At 37.8% G+C, this 20,884-nt stretch overlaps 1 protein-coding gene and 1 long non-coding RNA gene across 2 annotated transcripts; one reads left to right on the plus strand and one right to left on the minus strand.

Annotated features, from left to right (window-relative positions):
* Nucleotides 1–4,107: 4,107 nt before the first annotated feature.
* On the minus strand, nucleotides 4,108–16,064 carry LOC110054100 (guanine nucleotide-binding protein G(q) subunit alpha-like). Its single transcript, XM_020760433.2, has 7 exons — nucleotides 15,734–16,064; nucleotides 15,009–15,193; nucleotides 14,670–14,824; nucleotides 13,890–14,018; nucleotides 10,483–10,612; nucleotides 7,873–8,026; nucleotides 4,108–6,834 (listed from the first exon to the last, which is right to left on the minus strand). The coding sequence occupies exons 1-7, from the start codon at nucleotides 15,849–15,851 to the stop codon at nucleotides 6,644–6,646; spliced, it is 1,062 nt and encodes a 353-aa protein (XP_020616092.1). The 5' UTR covers nucleotides 15,852–16,064; the 3' UTR covers nucleotides 4,108–6,643.
* A 70-nt stretch (nucleotides 16,065–16,134) lies between these two features.
* LOC149118809 (uncharacterized) lies at nucleotides 16,135–19,992 on the plus strand. The gene is made up of 2 exons (XR_016205316.1): nucleotides 16,135–16,357; nucleotides 18,771–19,992. It is a non-coding gene; the product is annotated as an uncharacterized LOC149118809 (long non-coding RNA).
* Nucleotides 19,993–20,884: the final 892 nt, after the last annotated feature.

Here is a 20,884-nt window from a genome sequence, read left to right on the forward strand (position 1 = left end):
TATATTCTCCTAACTTACCAAGCTACGTCACCATAAGGCAAGCCTTCAGTCACGTGACCACAGCAGCCATCTTGGTCGCTTCGAAGGCAAAATTTTTGCAAATTTTGTCCTAATATTTCGAAACAAAGCCACTATATTGCAAAATTCGACTGTCGAAATAGTGAGACGTACACACCAGGGCCACAGCCATACATTTTCTGGCTGAAAACCTGTGAAACAGTGAGAATTCCACACTCGCCATTGTTTGCCTTCGGTACAAGCACTGGCGACACGCGATTTCAGATCTCTCCCTCCATCCGCCATATGAACCGTAAGAAAGCATTTCCTTCAGACGAAGAAACGCTACTGTAAATTGAAAAAGAGGAGAACTTCATTTCTAAGGCGAAAGCGGACCTCTGGGTGTGTCTACGAAATTTTCCTTCAACAATGTCCGCTCGATTTCATGAAGCCCATCAAAGCACTCGGACTTGTAGCGAACATTGTGGCAATTCATCAAGCCCCCTCCAGTGATATCCCATAATTTCCCATCTCTCCGTGGCGAATCTTGTCAGTCGCGTCAGCTGAAAGATTTTTCTACGGCCTCAGAAAGCGCAGCACACCATCACTTTTGCACCAAACACACGATAAATCAGTGAAAAGATTATTTAGGTCTCTAATTTAGGAAAAATGCAGCCATGTTACTTCCGATTTATATTTCCTTTTACGTTCAATCGATAGCAGTGTACGCTTTCAGTAATCCAAAGCCATGTTTGTAGTATATTTTCAGAAACTGTTTAGATGCCAACGTTTGAAAACGAGGCTGCAAAGCGAAGATTCGTGCTTGTTGCCCGGGCTAAAGAGTCTGTACTGCGTGTGTTAGACGTCTGGGAAAACACTTGGATTTCAGCAACTCAGACGATTTAATTTGTTATAATTCCGGCCTCGAGTTAAATAAACGAAAAAGAGAACTTTATTTGGCCTTTCAAAGGAAGTAATTATACATTCACAAGATCAAGGGACCAATATTTAAGGTACCCTTTAGAAGGTGTCACGATGTGGTCTACAGATCTGGCTAACCGGATCGTTATATAGGTGTCTCACATTTTTTTGAGAGAGACAAAAGAGACAACATCTTTTGTAGGCTATTTTTCAGGAATATAATTTTTAAAATATATATATATATATATATATACCGACCACGCCCTTTACACTCAACCAAAAGTTTTCTTACTCCAGGGAATAGCGATTGTCTGCTATCAAAAGCAATACACAAGCGCTGTGATGGCATGGAGGAGGTGCATATAGAATAAAATGATGATGATAATGATGATGATGATGATGATGATGATGATGAGGTGCTTTGTGTTAAAAGGTAAAATGAAAACTGGGATTGGACCATTTTTTTCGCTGGGAAATTGCGTTGTTAGTTAACTTTTGGCGATTTCTCAGCTATCAGTGGAAAAACATTTCAGCCCATTCCTCAGCTATAAACAAATTTGTAAACCTCACTTATTTTAACAGGTTTCATCTATCAATCACAAAGCGCGTCATTTCTCTGCGAACAAATTTTGATCAATTCCAATCTATCAGTTAACCCCCATCCAGTCCTCTCTTATTTTACGTTCGTGAATAGAAACCCGCGAGTACCAGCAAGCTTTGAGCGGAAGGGGAACTTGCAGTTCAGAAAGCATATTTACTCTTCTTGAATTGGGCGGGGTCACCGATTTCATTACGTCGGCCCTCCTAACATGGCCGCCCCATACACTCCTCCAGATTCATCCTACGGTTGTTTCTGATTTTTTATTATTATTATTATTATTATTATTTTCTTATAAAAACAATGTTGGATTAGGCTAGATTACGCTGGAATGTTTCTTTCAGGACGGAGGAGAAATTCCAAAATCGAGAGTAATATAGAACTTTATGGTAAAGATAGGGAACAAGTAAAAATGTTGGGTTATTATTACACTTGGATAAAAGAAAGATGATGATTGTTGAGGTCTCTTGGACAATTCGAATCGTCCAGCCTCTTCGAGAACACAATTTGCCGCAACCGACCCTGATAACGTTACAACCTAATAACAGCGGAACAAGATTCTTGTATCACTCATGCTCAGCCTTGAGGGACAATGGATCGAGGATACCTAGCCTGTCCAGTTTTAACAGGTGTCATCTGGGGGAGCAGGGGTGCTAAACTAGTTAAACTTCGAATTAGGTGGGATTCCGTACGGGACAGCTCGAACCCAGCCATTGCCAAACGTGGAATGACTGACTTAGTTGATATTTCTCATATTTCGAGGGTTTTGCTCCAAGCAGGCCCGCTGTCCACGGACTGCGGCTCGCTATAGATTGATCAGCAGTGACCTCACCAAGAATATGGGAAAAAAATCTGGCCTGCTGCCGGAATCTGGTGTTTCCTCTTCCTCAATAGCCAAGATATTCTAATTTCGATTCGCAAAATCCGCATAAAAGCAACGTCTGATGTCGCTTTCTCCGCCTAGAGTATTTAGTTTTACTCTGCACTAAGGGGATTATCAGAGGGATTGTTTTTGGCCAGCGATACTGAAGCTTATATCTAATCAACAGTTTAATTAAGTTACCCTGGCCATCTCCACACCACCCGATCCTTGCTTCGGAAGGGAGGGTCCATAAGCTGCTGGCAAAAGCTGAAAAACGTTATTATAAGAACAACTTTCTCACTGCCAGCGAGTGACATAACATGGAATTCCGTAATTCACCGAAATCAGAACCAACGTAATCACGTGACATAAATAACGCAAGGAACCAATCAGAGCTCAGAGTTAGATCAAACGCGAAAGGCCAGTGCCCTTCCCCAATGTTTTCCAACCTAAGCCAAGCACACCAGTTTTGAAGGTCAATCAGAAACCCATTTTAAATTTCCTTTTCGTTCATATCATTTGGGGTCATTCCTCGTTCCATCAATTTTGAAGGTATTTTAAACAATGCGCTCTAGACCAACGCAAGACTCATTTCGTTCGTTCCAAGCAAGAAAACGAGCCTAGTTGAAGTATTAATGTGCCTATCATAGTGTTAGTATACTTCTTGTATCAAATTCCATTTCTCGAGAAGTTTTGCACTTGTGCTTTGTCTCTCGTTCAGGACACTTGGCACAAACGAGTGGGATGTTATTCTTTGTACAGACCCCTAATTACCAACCAGTGTAGGCGGGAAATAAGAACAATTTCTTAGAGTTCAAATCACTGACTGCTAACAACATAGGGGACCCATACAAGCGGCGTATGTTTGTATGTTCGAAATATAAAGAAATGTATGGGAATATTGAAGAGTCTTAATATTGTAAACTTATATCGAGTAATGTCTTTGTTAAAGCTCAAAATAAACGTTAACCTACCTCAGTTGTTGCGTATTGTCGTTTCTGCGGCTCAAAAGAGGAATTTGAGCGACTTGAGGGGTTTTGCGTTGACTGTTACGGCACGTTATAAGGAGATAAGGGTGGAAAGCTCATTTTCGACCGCTCCAGCGCCAAGCCGATTTTTGTGTCTCCTCCTTATACCGTGTAGTAACAGTCAAAGCAAAACCCACCAAATCGCTCAAATTCGCCATTCTGAGCCGCAGGAACGACAATAAACAACAACTGAGGTAGGTTTACGTTTATTTTGAGCTTTGACATAGACATTATTCGATATCAGTTTACGATATTTAGACTCAATATTCCCATACATTTCTTTATATTTCGAACATACAAACAGACGCGCCGCTTGTATGGCCCCCCTTTGGTAACAACCAACAACCAAGTCTGCACGATACCAATACCCCAGACAACCTGCCCCTCAGTTTACAGGAAAGACCGCTACAAGAGGTTCCTGATCAAATGACAACTTTTTTCATCTCTGATCTGTTTTACAACTTGAGTTTACACTGTACTAACTGTTAAAGGCAGAGATTCAATAGCTGACCTATCTGCCCCTACACAAGCATTCTAACAACTTGACCTTTCGCAGTTGTTTCATTCTAGTTGGGCCAAACGAAAGCCCTCAAACAAAGTTGTCACAAATGAATCAAAAACTGTTTAAAAGTAACGGAAAAGAGAGATGCTTGGCGTTCCCATACGAGATAAGAGATAATAAAAGCACCCACACAACAAAATTGTTTCCCATGTTTTGTCGTTTTGCTATGTTTTAATCTTTCTGCTGCAGAAAAATTTACAATAAAAAGTCCGTCAGCCTAGATGAGTAGTGACTTCACTGGCCCTTAAAAACAAGCACTTGTGGTTTACAGCAACGAAAAAGAAACGAACAGTTATAAAAGTACTAGAATTACATACATAGATACATACATACAGGCAGCAATCGATTACTTAGAACAAGAGCTGCCACAACAGGGCACAAGCTAACGGGAATCAAGCCATTTTTTGCTAGATGCAATGCTGACATAATCATGAACGAATAAAAAATTTATTGGAATTGTCTGCCAAATATTTTGGCTCCATAACAATAATAATTTATCTCTTTTCTATTTCTTCTATGGTTCAAGAATGGTCAGCCGCAAAGGGAAAGAATCGACAACGAATGCAACACAAAGAAGCATGTAAGGCACAGTCAATCAGACTGAGGCCAAATTAAAGTTATAGAGAAGTTATTAGGTAACTAAAGCTAATGTCAACACAGAAACCCTCCAAATGTTTACTTAGTGGCGGTTGTAGAATAGTTAAACACATTTGCACTAGTTTTTCTTACTATTCGACCAAGCAGGAACTTAACTCGCAATTCTTTGCTAAGTTGGAAGAACAATAAACAAAACCATTGCAACATAATGATCATAGACAAGAGACATCAATGAAAGCTGCCTTAGTGTGAAACATCAGAAACAATCTTTTACCCAACTTCAAGGTTACTTTAACAATGCTTGCATAGAATAAAGATAGTTAGCTTTCCTTTGCATTCATATAAAACTTTCTATGACTAATAAAAGTAAAAAGTGCTACCTTCTGTTAAAATGACTCATATTTTTCCTTTGACAAATTGTGGCTTGGAAACAGTGAAGACTTGTTTTTCCTTCTTCAGTAATAATTCGAGAATCAGAGAGATAAAGCAAGTCTGAAGTTGTTTAAGACAAATCTATGTCTCTTATAGACATGTGTCAGTTCCAATGTTTCAAGCTACTTTACATCCTGATTTTAGTAGTTTTTGGCCTGAACCAAGACAGACACCCTACCAAATCGTTAGCACTGATTACTGTATATTCTCCATTACAGACTTATTTCAATCATGAAGCAGATTGTAGAGGTAAGACAATTAACTTTTTTGTCCTTCAAATTACATGTACAGAGTACAAACACCAGGAATGATAAAAGAAGGCTTAACAGAAAAGAGCTTGATTTCAAACCTTAATGGCCCAAAAGTAAGTAAACCTAAAAATTCTGCAATCTGGTCTGAGTACATTTCTAAGGTACAAGTTCCGATGATTTACCAAATGAAATTACACAATGATAACTTTGAGGATGGAAGGGTTAACAAGTCAAGCTAACAAGAGCTACTTTGTTTAGGATGATACAGAACAGCCTATTCTTACTAAAGACTTTTTATAAAATGCATTGACACTTACATGAAGCATTAACCAAAACTGCATTTTTTTTTTTCCTTTCCAGCAGTCTTAAAGCTAACAAAATACCTTTCTGTTAAACCTTCTATACAATTAACTACAACAAAGAGAATAAAATTATCGTGCTAACAGTATAGCAGAAGGGAAAATGGGTGAACGGAAGGGGGGGAGGGGGTAGTTCTGCAACCTGAATACGAAAAATCTAATTCATCTTATTAATATAATGTTTTCTGTGGATTATACAAGATTTACAATGAGACACTACACAATTCAGCTAGATTGCTGAGAGAATTATGTGACAAGAAGAAAAGAGCACAAGAGATGAAGAATTCCAGGCTGAAGCCCGCTTACCCAGAACATACAAAGAAAACAAGATGGGTTTTGCCTAGCTGAAGTTTAAAAGTTAAATTATTGATATCATATACACTTTGTTTATGGCCAATTCAAGGCAGATGAATAACTGCTTTTTTTGTACTGAAATCTCTGCAAGCCAGTGCTGTAAATAATTTTTTACAATGCTTGCAAAAGAAAGGAAGATTAGCAACAGAAACAGGACTTTTTTCCTTAAGCCTATTAATACAAAATTTCTTGTAAGATGGAATAATTGAGAAATCAATCTCACTCTTATGAAAAAAAAACCTCAATGTCGGTTGGAGAGTCAAGTCAAGGGGAAGTGGAATGGACACAATCTGTGTGGACAAACTACTATCTTGTTTATCCTTTTAAGACACATTCTAGCTATATATTTAACACTTGGAAAATATTTCCAGTAGCTTGCCTACGTTCAAAATACTCAACATTAAACTGTGTTGAAATATACTGGAAAACAATTCACAGTGCGGCACTTGTCTCGATAACTTGAATACTAGCTATATTCTCACACAGAAACTTTTGTTTTGGGGTATTTTGTACACAAAAGCACTTCACTTAGAATCAGTCAAAGACAAGCAACCTTAAATAAAGAAATCTCTATTCAACCATTTTGTGATTTTCTACAGTTTTCATCCCCAAGTTGAATCTCTCACATCCTGCTTGCCTTCTTATCTTTAATTCAGATTATAAGATCTCTTACCAACTCTATTCAAACTAGATTATACTCTTTTAGGTTCAACTGCAGTATTGTGTCCTTCACTGCCGCAAATACAAACCGGATATTTTCTGTATCAGTGGCGCACGTGAAGTGGGAGTAGATTATCTTATCTGAATCAGGATTCAGATCGACAAACATTTTAAGAATGAACTCCCGTGCAGCCTGGGCATCACACTGGGGTCCTGCAATGAAATGAAAAATTCAACGATTGAGTTTAACCACTTCCTGCAAACACTTGACATATAACACAACATTGCCACATCACTGCAGGGGTTTCATGAATGTTTTCATCAGGAGGGCAACTGGTGTTCACAGGTGGGCAAAGCTTTATGGACTGAATTTCTTTATAAAAAGAACTTTCCTCTAGATGGTCAAAGCTGGTGGGCAAAATTGTTCTCACAGTCGATCAATTTGCCTGGTGCCCTGCCCTTAACGAAACCACTGCATTGCCAAAAATCCAGTGAACAGAACACTAAATTCCACAAAAACATGTAGTGTGAAATGATGGGGGTGGATTAGGAAAAAAATCATTTCACAAGCTTTGTTTTTTGACATTTTTTTTTTTTTTTCACATTTGGCCCCTTGTTTTTCTTTTTTGTGTGTTTGTATGGTGAATGAGATCCATCTGTTTGGAGGCTGAATTTCAGTTGTGTCTTCTGGTTGCTTACTTCCAAGAAAGATGTGTCTGAACTCAGCGTCTAGAGTGCTGGCTAAAATTCAGGTAACATCATCTAGCATTTCCAAACTATTTCAAGACTTTTAGTTTTTTTTTTTTTTTCAATTTGCAAAAAGAGCAGAAGACAAAGATTACGGGACTGTTACTCTCCAACTCAGATCAAGATGACAGTTTTCTTTGCTAAATTTAGACAAACTTTGTTTTATCAAGCATAAGAAAGTAATGGAAATGCAGATGTCTGGATTTATGAATGGTGTATGCGAAAATTACACCCTTTTGGCCTAAACTCAGTCTATGCATTTTTTCTCCAAACTAAGCAATATAAACATTGAAAGGAATGTCAATCTTTTTTTCCCATCTTCACTCTCTTATCCTCCTTTTTGGACTCTTCTACTTTTTCATCACTCAGAGTGACTTTCAGGTTTTTACAAGTCAAAAAATCAAGCCCTGAAGCTCAAGAGATGCAAATGAATGAGGTTTTCGTTAACACTGTTTTCACAAATACCATTATACATACAGGTGACAAGTGAAACTTCAACCTTACCATCAAATTCAGGGAAATATTCCACCAAATGCGAAAACATAATTTTCTCCTCCAACAAATCCTTCTTGTTTAAAAATAATATGATGGAAGAGTTCTGAAACCAGGGGTATGTGATAATGGTACGAAATAACGCTTTGCTCTCCTCCATTCGGTTCTAAAAAGGACAGAGCAAAATGTGCATTAACATCTACACTAATTAACACATTTATGACTGTGTTTACACCTGGTGTCCAAGCACTTGCGTGTGGGCTACAGTGCTAAAAAGTGTTGCGTTCTGACACTGGGCAATCTAAGTACCCAAGTACTATTCAGTTCCCGAGTACAAGGCCGACGAATGAGCACTGTGCCCAAATTCAGGTGTGGGTACTCACAAAAAAGGTGTGTTCACATTAGTGCCAGCACGAATCATAATCAGGTGTTACATGTGAACATAGCCATAGAAAACAATTCTCATGTTTCTATCAGGTTATAGAAACACGAGTGGAAGTTTGGAGAAACACAAGCCGCAGTTGGCTGTTTCTACAGCTTTTTTGAGTCCTCTCTAACTTTCAGAAGTTTTGCCATAACTCAAAACTGTGGAGGGCATGTTGCACATGCACACTGCAGGAAAATGACAGGAATATTATTCTTATAGTTTGATTACCAAGATGTACATTCTCTTCACTAGTACCATCATTAAATCAACAGCTTGTGTTAGTTTGCTGTTACTATTCAGTTATAGAAATATCAATGGCTTTTGGCATGCACCTTTTTTCAAGGCATTTTCTCACACTGTAAGGCTGCATTACAGCGATGGCCTAACATGTCATATCTAAACAGAGCTTATGCACTGCTAGTTCACTCATGCTACAGAAACTGCAGATGGGCACTCATCATGTAATCACAGTGGGTTTAAGAGCACCTTTCTACTTATCTGAATCTCCATTTGAGCAAATTAAAACTAATGATAATAATATCTCCATTTCACACTTGTGTCCACTATATGTGACCTCTCACATGGCAATCTACAGTAACCTACCTGGGTTTTAATACATGGATGAAAAAATGATGCTCTTCTACTGATGAGTTGCAACCGTGACATTAGGAAAGAATAGTATGAAGAGCATGGAGTGAAAAAAATTCTAACCAAATAACACTGAAAGGTGGAATGATTCAATAATAACCACCTTGTTTTAGGGAAAGTTGATAACGAAAGAAGGAAATCTGCTCAACACCTTGGTCAACTTTTGCAGCTTTCTGACACATTTTACAATACACCGAGCTATTGCTTTAATCCAAGGCCTACATTTCCGCACCAATGGTATAAAAGAACCCTTTCAATGCTCTTGCTTGGAAGCCTCGCCTCTCTTTTCTTTGCTCATGGTGGAGAAACATTACCAAGTACCATGAAATATCACCACCAAGCTTACAATGCTATGAACAGGATTTGCATTTTAGTTGGTGCAGTCTCCTCTTTACCATTTTGACTCCTTAGGAGAACATAGGGTGTACACCATGCCTCTCAACCAAACTCTGTTTGGGCTGATTTTTGTAGCCTCTGGCCAAGACAGTTTCTTTGCTTCAAATACGGTTGTCTGCATCTAAACGTGGACATCTGACACCGAAACATGCTCTAATTGGGTGTCAAACGTGGCATGATTTGTCATCAAACATTTGAAGTTTAGCAGACCGTAATGCAAACTTTCGCACTCTGAAAGACTCTGAAAGTCTTGCTTCAGGCAATATTTCGTGGTTATACTAGCAGTGAAACCACTCTCGCAAAAGGCGTATGCATATTGACACAGGTCAGGGTCAATTTCTCTGAAGAAGTCTTTAATGTCCAATCTTTCACCATTTCATGTGCTGAACTTTGAGCACAAAAGTTCATGTTACAGTCTGCTAAACTTCAAATGTTTGATGATCAATCATACCATGTTTAACACCCAATTAGAGCATGTTTTGGCGTCACGTGTCCTCGATTAGATGCAAGCAACAGTGCAGCAGTACCTCACAAAAAAAACTGTCTGTTGCCAGCCACATAAAATTGGCCTCTAATCAACGAAGCTAACAAAACATGACCCATCTGTTTTGCGAAAGCTAGGAATGGTTGGTGACCAGAGGAAATGTTGAAAGACCTGTACTTCAACTTCAACAGAATTAAGAAAATTTGCCTCTCAAAACTAATTTATCCAGTTGATGAATGTTTGTGTCTTTTTACTTGTCAAAACGATTTTAAGGTTGCCTTGAACAACCAGACAACTGCTTAGGCTGATCCTTGCAGATAACCCAAGATAGTTGCTCGAATGCATGGAGACTTCAGATTTGGTTATATACAGATGACCATAACCACTGAAATGAGAATTTCTTTTTGAACAGATTAGAGCCACTGTTTAAATGATTTTCAAGTGAGAGTTCAATAACGCTTTAGCAAGTGTCCCAATTGTGGTAAAGTACAATGTTGAATGTTCAGAGTTTTACGTTATTGCTGTTAAGAAGCCAAAGCTTAATGTACTAATTCACAACAGTACTCTCTTTTTTGTGTGTCCCCAATTAATTATCTTGTTGAGACAAATACAGATCTATATACATATAACTTTATAACAATTTTAATTTATTTCAACACAATCTCACCTCATTGGCTGATTCTACAAGGACTTGATCATATTCGCTGAGTGCCACAAGAAACATAATTGACGTCACATTCTCAAAGCAGTGAATCCACTTCCTTCTCTCAGACCGCTGGCCTCCAACATCAACCATTCTGTAAAAAAGCATCACTTAACTTAGACCTTTGTAGATTAAGACATTGAAAAAGACCTAGTCAATTTGTGGTGACTAAAGGCATCAACTGATTAAACCTTTTGGTGGTCTAATCCTTCCTTGAGAGTCACTAAAGGGCGTTCGCATTTTTTGAACTCCCTAACACAACTTGGCTGGCAATTAGACCTACTAGGTTCCCAAATTTGATGAAGATTGCTCTTACTTCCTTTGAGTTGGAAGACAAAACCATCACCTACAATATACTTGACCAAACAGCAACGCGAATCTTCATGCCCTCTCTCTAGAAAAGTCCTGTGTTATTATAACATTACACCAAAACACATGCCGAAACCTTAACTTAACCAAAAACAATCTTGCTGTAAATCACTGTCAATGTTTCTGTGATTTTTAAGGAGTATTCAATAAGTTCTTGATCACTTATCACCTCAAGAAACAAACTACAAAGTTATTATAAGGCACACAAAGTCTTATGGCTCCATTTTCACGACGACTGCATTTTACACAAAAAGGCGCAAGTGTAACAATTTTAGTCTTACAAACTGACAAAGGTAACAAATGCCAGCCCTCAAAAGTATGGTTCCAAATGTAGCTAGGTTTATACTTTAGTGCCATCTGTAAACAAAAAATATTTATTTTCTGCTTTGTGCAATCTGGATATGAGTTAATCCTATGCTACAATTAAATCTACCCTAGAGTCTTCTTGATTTACCAAGCCAGTACCAATAGAGACTGGTTTTCCTAATCATATTTAAAGCAACTATGATGTGTATGTAGTTCAGTAATACAAGTTACATCCCCACCCCTTTCTTTTGGATGGGACATGACTCCATTACAGGTTACACCTATACCTGCCAACTTTTTCTGAGTCATAGGCATGAGATTTTTATCCTGGGAGTGCCGGGCTTTTCTAAGACGACACAAACATATCCGAAGATTCCAGAAGACGTCCAAAAACTTCCGAAGATAGCGGAAGCGGAAACAGCCCTGACATTTCCCAGTCCCAGTCTCAGGACATGTATCGCTAAACATGACCTCACTCCCAGTGCTTTCTATTTGAAAAAGGAAGTATTGTCATTTACACAGAGTTTTCATTTCCTACATCAGTTTGAGTTGACATATTTTAGGAAATTGTGTCAAGCAAAGCTGCAACCACTCACATTTTTCAATCAGGCCTGAGAATTTGGCCCATAAGCATGACCCACCGTAAGATCGAAGTTTTCAATCCGCAGGCGCGAGACTCGCGCCTGAGGCGTGAGAGTTGACATGTATAGTCACACCCTGAACCACTGACCTAAGTGAAATTGTAAGCTAAATCACATTTTTCTTATTTCCCGACTAATACATTTGAAGCTTGACATCAGCAATCTGGCCAGACAAAGACAGGCTATCATTTCAAGCCTTACCATGAGTTTTGGCCAGCCTGTTTAAGTAGTTGCCTCCATTAAAAATTTGGAATTTATTTTAAGTTCCTGTAAAAGGCTATGCATTGAAAAAATACATCAATATCAACAAAGCATTTCTTCTGATATTGCCTTAGTAAGAATTTTAGTCTGGCCATGACCATGACCCGTCACTTTGGTACAAAATTCCACTTGGCACCATCCTCAACTAGTCTCTGGATGGCCATTTATGTCCAGTTTCTGCATTATGTTACCATTACATGAAGAGCAGACAACATTTCCTGCCATCTCATTGCTCACTGCCCAGTTACAACAGTTTTTGCTATACTGCACAAATGATATGCAATTTTCAGTTGGATGAGAATGCATCACATGATATGCTACCTACGCACTGTTTAACTCGATCAGTGGCATAAAAACAGCTTGCGCTTTTATCTGTCATGTGATACAAGTTACGTGTTCCTCAAATTTGGGGCATTGTAACAGCCTCAAAGTTGGGGTACTGTCACAACTACGACAGCAACACCACTAACAACAGTGATTAAGAAATACATTTATAACTAAAAAAGGAACCTTGCAACAAGGTATACATGAATTACATGCGGACAAAATTTGTTATGTGGAAAATGGCGAATTTGTACAATCATCCAGGGTCTCAGGAAACCAAAACTACTGTTTCCCCTGGATTAAGTCACAATGCTTCATAAAATTTGTAGAACACAAGGAGAGGTTATCTGAAGATCACCTTACTACTCCTCTTTAACACTCTTCACAAGGTCTTCAATGCTGCACAAGTTCAGCCCACAATCAAACTACAACAGTCCCTTCTCATACTAGCAAGCAGGTTTCCCAACAAAATAATCCAGAGCTAATGGTCACCTAATAAATCACAAAACCTTGCTCAACTGTCTTTATGTGATAGTGATCATTGGTGATTTTTATCATATTTTTGACTTAGAAATCAAATTTAATGTGCAATCTAGTATTGAATGATCTGATTCAACTTGTTTCAAAGAAATTGCGAGATAGACAACACACCCAAAATCCTCGTAGAAACGTTGATGAAGAAAATTAGCAAACACACTCTATCACTAAGAATTTGGCTCAATGCTTTTTTTTTTGTATTGCCTGTAAAATAATGTTGTCCTTTTTAACACAGACCTGCATTTTCAACACAGACTAGCATCCCTTCCCATTACAACTGTAGTTTTAACATAGAATAAAAACATGCTAAAATTTGCAAATCAAATAAAACAAGATATTTAACAAAAGGTGCACATCTGACTGATAGTTGGGATTCTTTACATTCTCAACCCAGCACTGAAAAAAATGAATAACAATTTACACAAACTTGACATAATTTGTTTCTGGAAATCCTGTTTCTAGGGAATAACCTGCTCAAGATGTGCCACAATGAAAAATGCTGAGCCATGGTATACTTCAGATGAGTGAGTTATTGCAAAAATTCTGTATGCAGTGCCACAGGCCACAAGTAAACAAAGTGTTGCAAAATGGATAGTTTGTACAACCTGACTCCAGACCTCCTTATGTTCAAATGCAAAATATTTATGATGACTAACTAAACATTTTCATTTAACCCTTTATGTAGATTCACGGCTTATAGAAAAGCAACCAAACCACCTCAACATCCTGTGTGGGAGATATTTCCTGTCCATTTAAGGCGAATTTGAAGGGGAAAAAATTGAGGCCCCTAACAAAAAAATGCCATAAATTAAAATTCGAATCGAGATAGAAAGGCATAACCCTTTATCGGCCACAACAGGAATCGAAAAGATTGCTACCGTTGCTTGGAGATCAAATAACAGCATTAATGGCTGAAAAGAAAATTAAGCTTACCTAAAAATTATCGTTTCGAGATCAAACGGGTACTCTATGATCCCAGACGTGGGAGCTCTGGCTCGAAGAACGTCCTGTTCCGTCGGAAGATAATCTGGCTTGGCTATTCGATCTAAGTCGGTGAGATAGCTGAAAGTTTAGCAAGAGAAGTACCATTAGATTTACAGCATACAAAATGCAAAAGAACAAAAGTCAACTTCGTTTTAAATGAAGGGGCAAGAAACTCCGCTACGATCGCCTGCCCTCGAAAATACATTCATAGCAGCATAGAAAGCATTTTTTTCAAAGACAAAAAATAATGTTCCAAATCGAATTTCTTCGTTCGCTGAGTTACATGCGGGTCAGAGAAACTAAATGAATAAAATCGCTAGCCTCAAACGATGGAGCACGTCAATGACCGCACACAATTTGCAGCAGAAATTGACAAGCGACCTCTACCGGGCGAGGATATCATACTCCGTCCACAAAATATTGATTCGAACATGTTCTTTGATACCATACATGTTTCAAAATCAAAGTAATACCAGAAGGAGGGAAGTAATGTATTCGGCCAGCATGAGTAGTCGATGTTCGGAAACAAAGGCATTGTGGAGGATATTCCAGATGGAATCACAGAAAATACGAATATGGCGTGAATTGCTAGTACGTGTGACAAAATAGAAAAAAAATCGAACGTTTGATCGAGGCGGCGATATTACTTCCATTGAACAAAACTGAACATTTCACTCTAAAAAGAAATACGCTGAAAGTGAACTGACATAAACATAAACTTGAGCTTACTATTTCGCAGAGTCGCTAAGTTGATATTCTCTTCTTCTGTCGTAGCATTCTTGCATTCCTTGGTCGGTCCAAAGAGATTTCGTAGCTATGTAATAATCTTTTTCGAAGGTGGTAACATTTTTGGGGTCAACTTCTCTCATGGTCTTGGCATGCTCCTAAGGGAAAATGGAAATACAGGTACATAAACATCAAAACAAAATCCGTTCAAAAAAATCAAGTTCATCTATTTTAATTCGCTACGGAGGCGTTTTGAGAGCGGGCAACTTCTGAAGCAATTGACGAGAAACAAAGTATATCTAATAAACAAGGTCATAACGCATTCTAGAACGCAATTCATACCAGATTTGCTGGATCCTTGTAAGCTATCTTCAAGGATTCCATCGCTATAGTTAGGGATTGTATGGCCGTGATAATATTCTGATGTACCAAAGCGACATAGCCTCGTTTGTCCTCATCGCTGTACCCTTGCCCGTGGATAATTCTCATCTGTTTTATGAAGGTACTTTTGCCTGATTCTCCAGTTCCTGTGAAAAGAGCACATCCCACAGTTAGCAACATCCCGTGCCCACAGACTGAGGAAACAACAAGACCAGGCTGTGGGCTGTGAACTTCAGATTTGCTGGCCTACAATTTATAAGGTCTATAAAGTTTCTTATTCCATATGCAGGCTAAAAGAAGGTCCTAATTTATTTAGTGGCAGTAAGGATTAAATTTTAGCATTTACTCCAAATATGATAGTGCGCTGACAACATGGAGTCGGCAAAGGTCTGGAACAATCGCTCGCTGCACTACCATCAGTAACTTTACATCAAGTGATCTCGCTCATCCAGCACAGCAATACACAGACCGTGTATATAAATGTACATCTATATAAGTGTATATAGCATATATATGTATATAAATTGCTATATAAATGTATATGTTTTATATTTATATTTTTATCTGTATTTTATCGAGCGAGCATCCATCCATGCGACCAGGTTCGACTGCAACAGAGCCCTGCATTTCATGCAGATTTAATATAAAATATGAATGCGTTCCAGTAAAACATAAGCCATGCTCACCAAGTAAAAGTAATTTCAGTTCTCTCCTTTGATTCCTTTTATCCTGCTTTAGCTGTTTTTCGATCTCGGCGTTGATTCGTCTGATCTCTTTCTGCTCCTCACTCAAACAGCACGTCATCTTGAAAGAACAAATTGCCTCCGATCGCCACAACTAAAACCAGCGATGGCGTCGAAAGGAACTATAGTTGTCCTTTTCGCTACTCGAGCCCCGAATGGAGCTACGAGTTCACTGAAACTACCGAATTTATTCTTCCAAAATGGTGAACCTCTCGGTGTTGTAGGGCGTAGGCGAGCTTCGAAAGCTTTTCCCAGCAATCATTGAAAAACGTCCACAAGTGTAACCAATCCAAATAAGGCCAACCCCTCCATATTTGGATGCAAATTTTCCTCGCCCCAGACAGAAAATGCCGTATTTTTCCGCCCGTTAGGAACGCCTGGCGATATTTGATGCCTTTTTCTTCCGCCATTTTGTCTCCGAAAAATGGTTATAATTTTTACCGCTTTGGTGTGGTGGTATTGTTTCTAAAAGGACAATATGTGCGGCATTTTTCCCTGTCAAATTTATATTTTACATGAGAAGGAGAAAATAACGCCCACCTGGGGGAAGAAATGTTTTCAAGTACTGTAAGTCTCATAGCATATGGTTTGAACCCAGAAGTATCAGTAGTTCGTACAGTGTGATCGACCGGGTGAGGGTAGTTCTGAAAAGAACTGTTGTTGGTGACTGAACTTCCAACAACCTGAGTGGAAGTCATCTTCAGAGTCAAGAGTCTTGACTCTGAAGATGACTTGCACTCAGGTTGTTGAAACATCAATAACCAACAACAGTTCTTTTTAGAACTACCCTCACCCAGATTATCACACTATACAAACTATTGTCCATTGAAAAATAAGTTATTTAGCTTGGGTCCTTAATTTATTTTTTGTTTGTTTGTTTAGAGGTAATGCAAGTGTGAATTAAAAAGGTTTTGGTATTTCAATTCAGCATCAATTTATTTCAGGCAAATAATATATTGTGCTTGAACAAATATTGATTTCTTTCCCTCAAAACCAGCTCATTCAGTTTCTATGAGATACTTTCACATTTGTACACACACTGATGTAATATGAATTACAATGATGCATCAAGTTTGCTAAAATTAACTTCAGGCCACTTCAAACAACTTTAAGAAATGAAGAAATGAAGCATGATTTTCACTAGCCAAGGGCCTGACTCATATATATAATTATAGGAAGTAGGAACAAGAGCAGCAGATTGTGTTTTAGATTTAAAAAAATGTAGTTTTCAAAAAGTAAGTCATGAGTTAGTTTGATCATTCAGTACTGTAATGAAAGCATTAGCTTGTAACTTTTATAGGAAAGTTTTGAGTTCAATCTGAAAGTAATTAGCGTTTGGTAGGTTGATTCCATCTATTGCAAGGGGGTGGCATCATATAGAAAAGTGGCAGGAACAATTGTCAATAAGTTTGAAAAGAAACTCTAAAACATATTTAAGAATCTCATGTTATGGGTGTGGTTTTAATTACTTCACTTTGCCCCAGTTCGAAAATTAAACAAAGATAACTGATGTTATCTCATAATAGCTACAGAGATATTGCTCACTCATTCATTCTGAGTCTTTGCCTTGGCTTTAATAAGGCCATAAACAATGGGCGATATAATAATATTTGCAGAATATATCCATACCCAACCATGAGCAGCCTCTTCATATAATCCAACAATAATTTTGAAACATTTTTTAGCCTGACTAGAGTCTAAATTGGAAGGTGTAGATTTTTTATTTATGTAGGCAGTGAGAAATATATACATTTTTTTAAGTTTCAATCTAACATGCAATCTACTAACATTAGGCCCTCCAATGCTTTGTTTGCCTTTCCTCTGCTCAGTTTAGATATGTGCGATCTCAGTTTTGGTTCAATTTGCATATCTGTATTCCCCTCTGGAAGTCCAGACCTGAAAAAAAAAAAAAAAACTCTGTCTTCAGATCTCCAGTGCAACATAGTAATTATCTCCTATGACCTCGGAATTCCAGTCTAACTGCCCCTTCGCCACCCCCCATCCCATATAGAATCTCAAGATGCCACCTACATTAGTACAAAAATGATTGCTTCAAATTTCATTTTCTGAGAAGCAATTCCTGTTAAAATGTTTACTTGCAGAATTCTCTGTAATTAGCACTGACAGCAAGAACATAAGCAACACATTGAAAAAAGTGAAACAAGACATGATTTATTCTGAAAAAAATTGGAGTGAAAACTCCTGACACAACAATCACCCTGGTCACATCTGCTTAGGATCCCTCTTGTCATGGGATACATCACAAATGCAACTCACTACATATTGTCAGTTTTTTTATGGAAATTTACAAGCTCTGATTTGTCTAGCTGATTAGTTTGCTCTTTCAAACAAACTAATATTACAAGGTACAACTCGTCAGCCTTGTATTTTTGCCTTGTTTGAATGACATGGGTGATAACCTAATGTACGTTAATTTTATGAAATCAGCAGATTTTTACGGTAAGGATGTTCAAGCCATAAACGCTTGATATTTCTTCATATTACATTGTTTTTGGTGACTGTAGATCAGAGGCTCTTTATACAATCGTACAAGATTGGCATATTAACAGTGTAAAAACACTAATTAAATTTAAATACTATTGTTAATAAGAAGAGCCCTCATTCTGTGGTCACTGAAAAAATTAACCAAAAAAATGTCACAGTTTGAGTGTCTTCACCATAAAACTTGGGTAAATTTTTGTCATTTTTTTACTGTGTAAATTAGTTATGCTGTCGCATGTCTGGATATTTGGTCTTGTTTGTGCCCCCGTCCAAGAAATCCATTAAGGAATTTTTTTTTTCTCCTCTGATCTGGTGGTAAAAGTTGAAGAAGTCAGATGTTGACTTACAATGCAAGCTATGACAGTCCAATATTAGGCAACATTGGTTAAATTATATTCAATTTAGTATTCACCAGCTGGACACCTTTGGCATTTTTTTTATTTATTTTTGTATTTATTTATTTTTGCATTTAACACAGTGGCGCCTGTGATGCACGCAACTGCCAGTGACCAGTATTCGTCTTTGTTCCACTTCTGGCATCACTTATACTCAAGTTCTGCAGGAGGAAAAGATCTTCCCACCCTGATCAGAGTGATCTAAGAAATATCCCTGAGTCAATCAACAAGCATCTAACAGAAATATTGTCTGACAAGGAATGTTTTGACAAGGCCAAAAGCACATACCGGATGCACTTAACAAAAGTGGTTACAATTACAAACTGTCTTACCAAGAAACAACCCCTGATGCACCACAACCATTAAGCCACAGAAACTGTCAAAGAAACATAACATGGTTCAAACTGAGCTATAGCTGCATGAGCCAAGTCAAGACCATAACCTCCAACATCAACAAGGCTGAACTTAACAACAAATTAAAATCCTCTGATGAAACAAAAAAAGTCTGTAATTGCCACAACAAGAATTCTTGCCCCTGGACAGAAATTGTAATGTGAGGAACATTTACCAAGCAGAGGTTGCCACCCCAGAATCGAAAGAAAAATACATCGGTCTTTGCGATGCAACTTTCAAAGAACAGCATGGAAACCACACAATCATGCTCTTTCAGAAATGAATGGTACTGAAATGTAACTGAGCTAAGTAAACACATATGGAATCTGAAGGACCATGAAATATTGCAAAATCAAATGGACAAAAGTGAAACACGCGAGAGCATATTCAAAAATCAACAAAAAATGTAATCTGTGTTTATGGAAAAAGTTTTTCATCATTTGTAAACCAGAAATGTTAACACTTAATCATGGAAACAAACTGACATCAACCTGTAGACTTTAAGATCAGTTTTGTTTATTTGCAGAAATTTCTGATACCAGTCTGGTTACATACCATTATTTCTTAATTGTATTTTATTTTCAAGACCGTTTAAGACTTCATCATCCAATAACATCTTGATATGTCACACTGGAAGCCATTGTTCCCTATTTTAAAATGTGTACATATCTAAGATTGTAACATTATTTTTGGCAGTTGCCTGATGATTGCTTCACGGGAAGCTTGAAACTTGGAGTAGCAAATAAATGTGTTTGAATTAGTTCGACTCCACAAATCTATCTCAGAAATAAATTTATGTATATTAAACTTTTTAAGCTTTTTTAGAGTGGTAGAAATTTTCATGGGCATCTTTAGATAATAACCAAAGCATTATTTATCAATGTATAATGAATAAATGTCTTTATAATCTGATAGAGTATAGCACATCATTTTGATTGCTCAAATGGCTGACAGAAGCCAAACTGAAGCCCTTTTAAGGGGTCAGGGTGTATAGATGTCCCCCATCTGAATTTCAAATTTCTAAATTTTTCATGTTCAAGTTTCTGAAGTGTTTCAACAAAAGTCATGTCATTTGTCGACATAAATTTTTTAGGGGCTTTCAGGGGTTTGGGGGAATAAGGGAACATGATCATTTATTTCAAAGAAACGAGGGATAATTTTGGAATTAATCATAACAATTACAACTCCTTCAAATGTGATTTATGATGGTAATAGGACTAAGTGGAGTCCCATTCGGTCTGTAATCATGCGAGTGATTAACAAAATCACACGACCGCAAAGCGGGAGTCCAATTTGTTAATCACGAGTATGATTACAGACTGAATTGGATGACTCAATGTCCTGTTACCAATTAATCAAAACTATGACAAAATTCAAGAAATGAACAAACCATCGATTGATTGCTGAACGATTAAACGTCGTTATGAATGCTGAAAAACACAGCAGTTTATTCAAAGTGCACCACAACAGCACGCGCAAAATGCCTACTGTCCAATTACAAGCATGATGCATACACTGTCCAATTAATGCTCAAATCAGGCTGCTGATAGCCAATCATGTTCGAGAATTTTGTTATAGTTTTGATTAATGCATAAACTGCTGTATTAATAGCTCTATTTTATTAATCTGCAAAGTTGTGATCGGACAGTTGGCTGTAATCGGACACCTGCAAGGATTAATTGGACAGTTACATGAACCAATCATTTTAAGTCCTCTCCACTAAATCCACCAATCACAACATTGATTACAATCACTATTCATAGCAACCAATTCAAGAGACGGGACTTTGTAAAATTGTGGAGGT

The sequence above is a fragment of the Orbicella faveolata genome, unplaced genomic scaffold (genome assembly GCF_042242905.1).
Source record: "Orbicella faveolata isolate gen_17 unplaced genomic scaffold, um_ofav_v1 contig_1, whole genome shotgun sequence".
NCBI lineage: Eukaryota > Metazoa > Cnidaria > Anthozoa > Scleractinia > Merulinidae > Orbicella > Orbicella faveolata.

Coding starts and splice junctions, on each gene's coding strand:
- LOC110054100 (XM_020760433.2), bottom strand. CDS start 15,851: ATGACGTGCTGTTTGAGTGAGGAGCAGAAAGAGATCAGACGAATCAAC. Junction 15,194..15,733: donor ACTGAAATTACTTTTACTTG/GTGAGCATGGCT, acceptor CTCTTTTCACAG/GAACTGGAGAATCAGGCAAA. Junction 14,019..14,669: donor CTTAGCGACTCTGCGAAATA/GTAAGCTCAAGT, acceptor CTAAACTTTCAG/CTATCTCACCGACTTAGATC.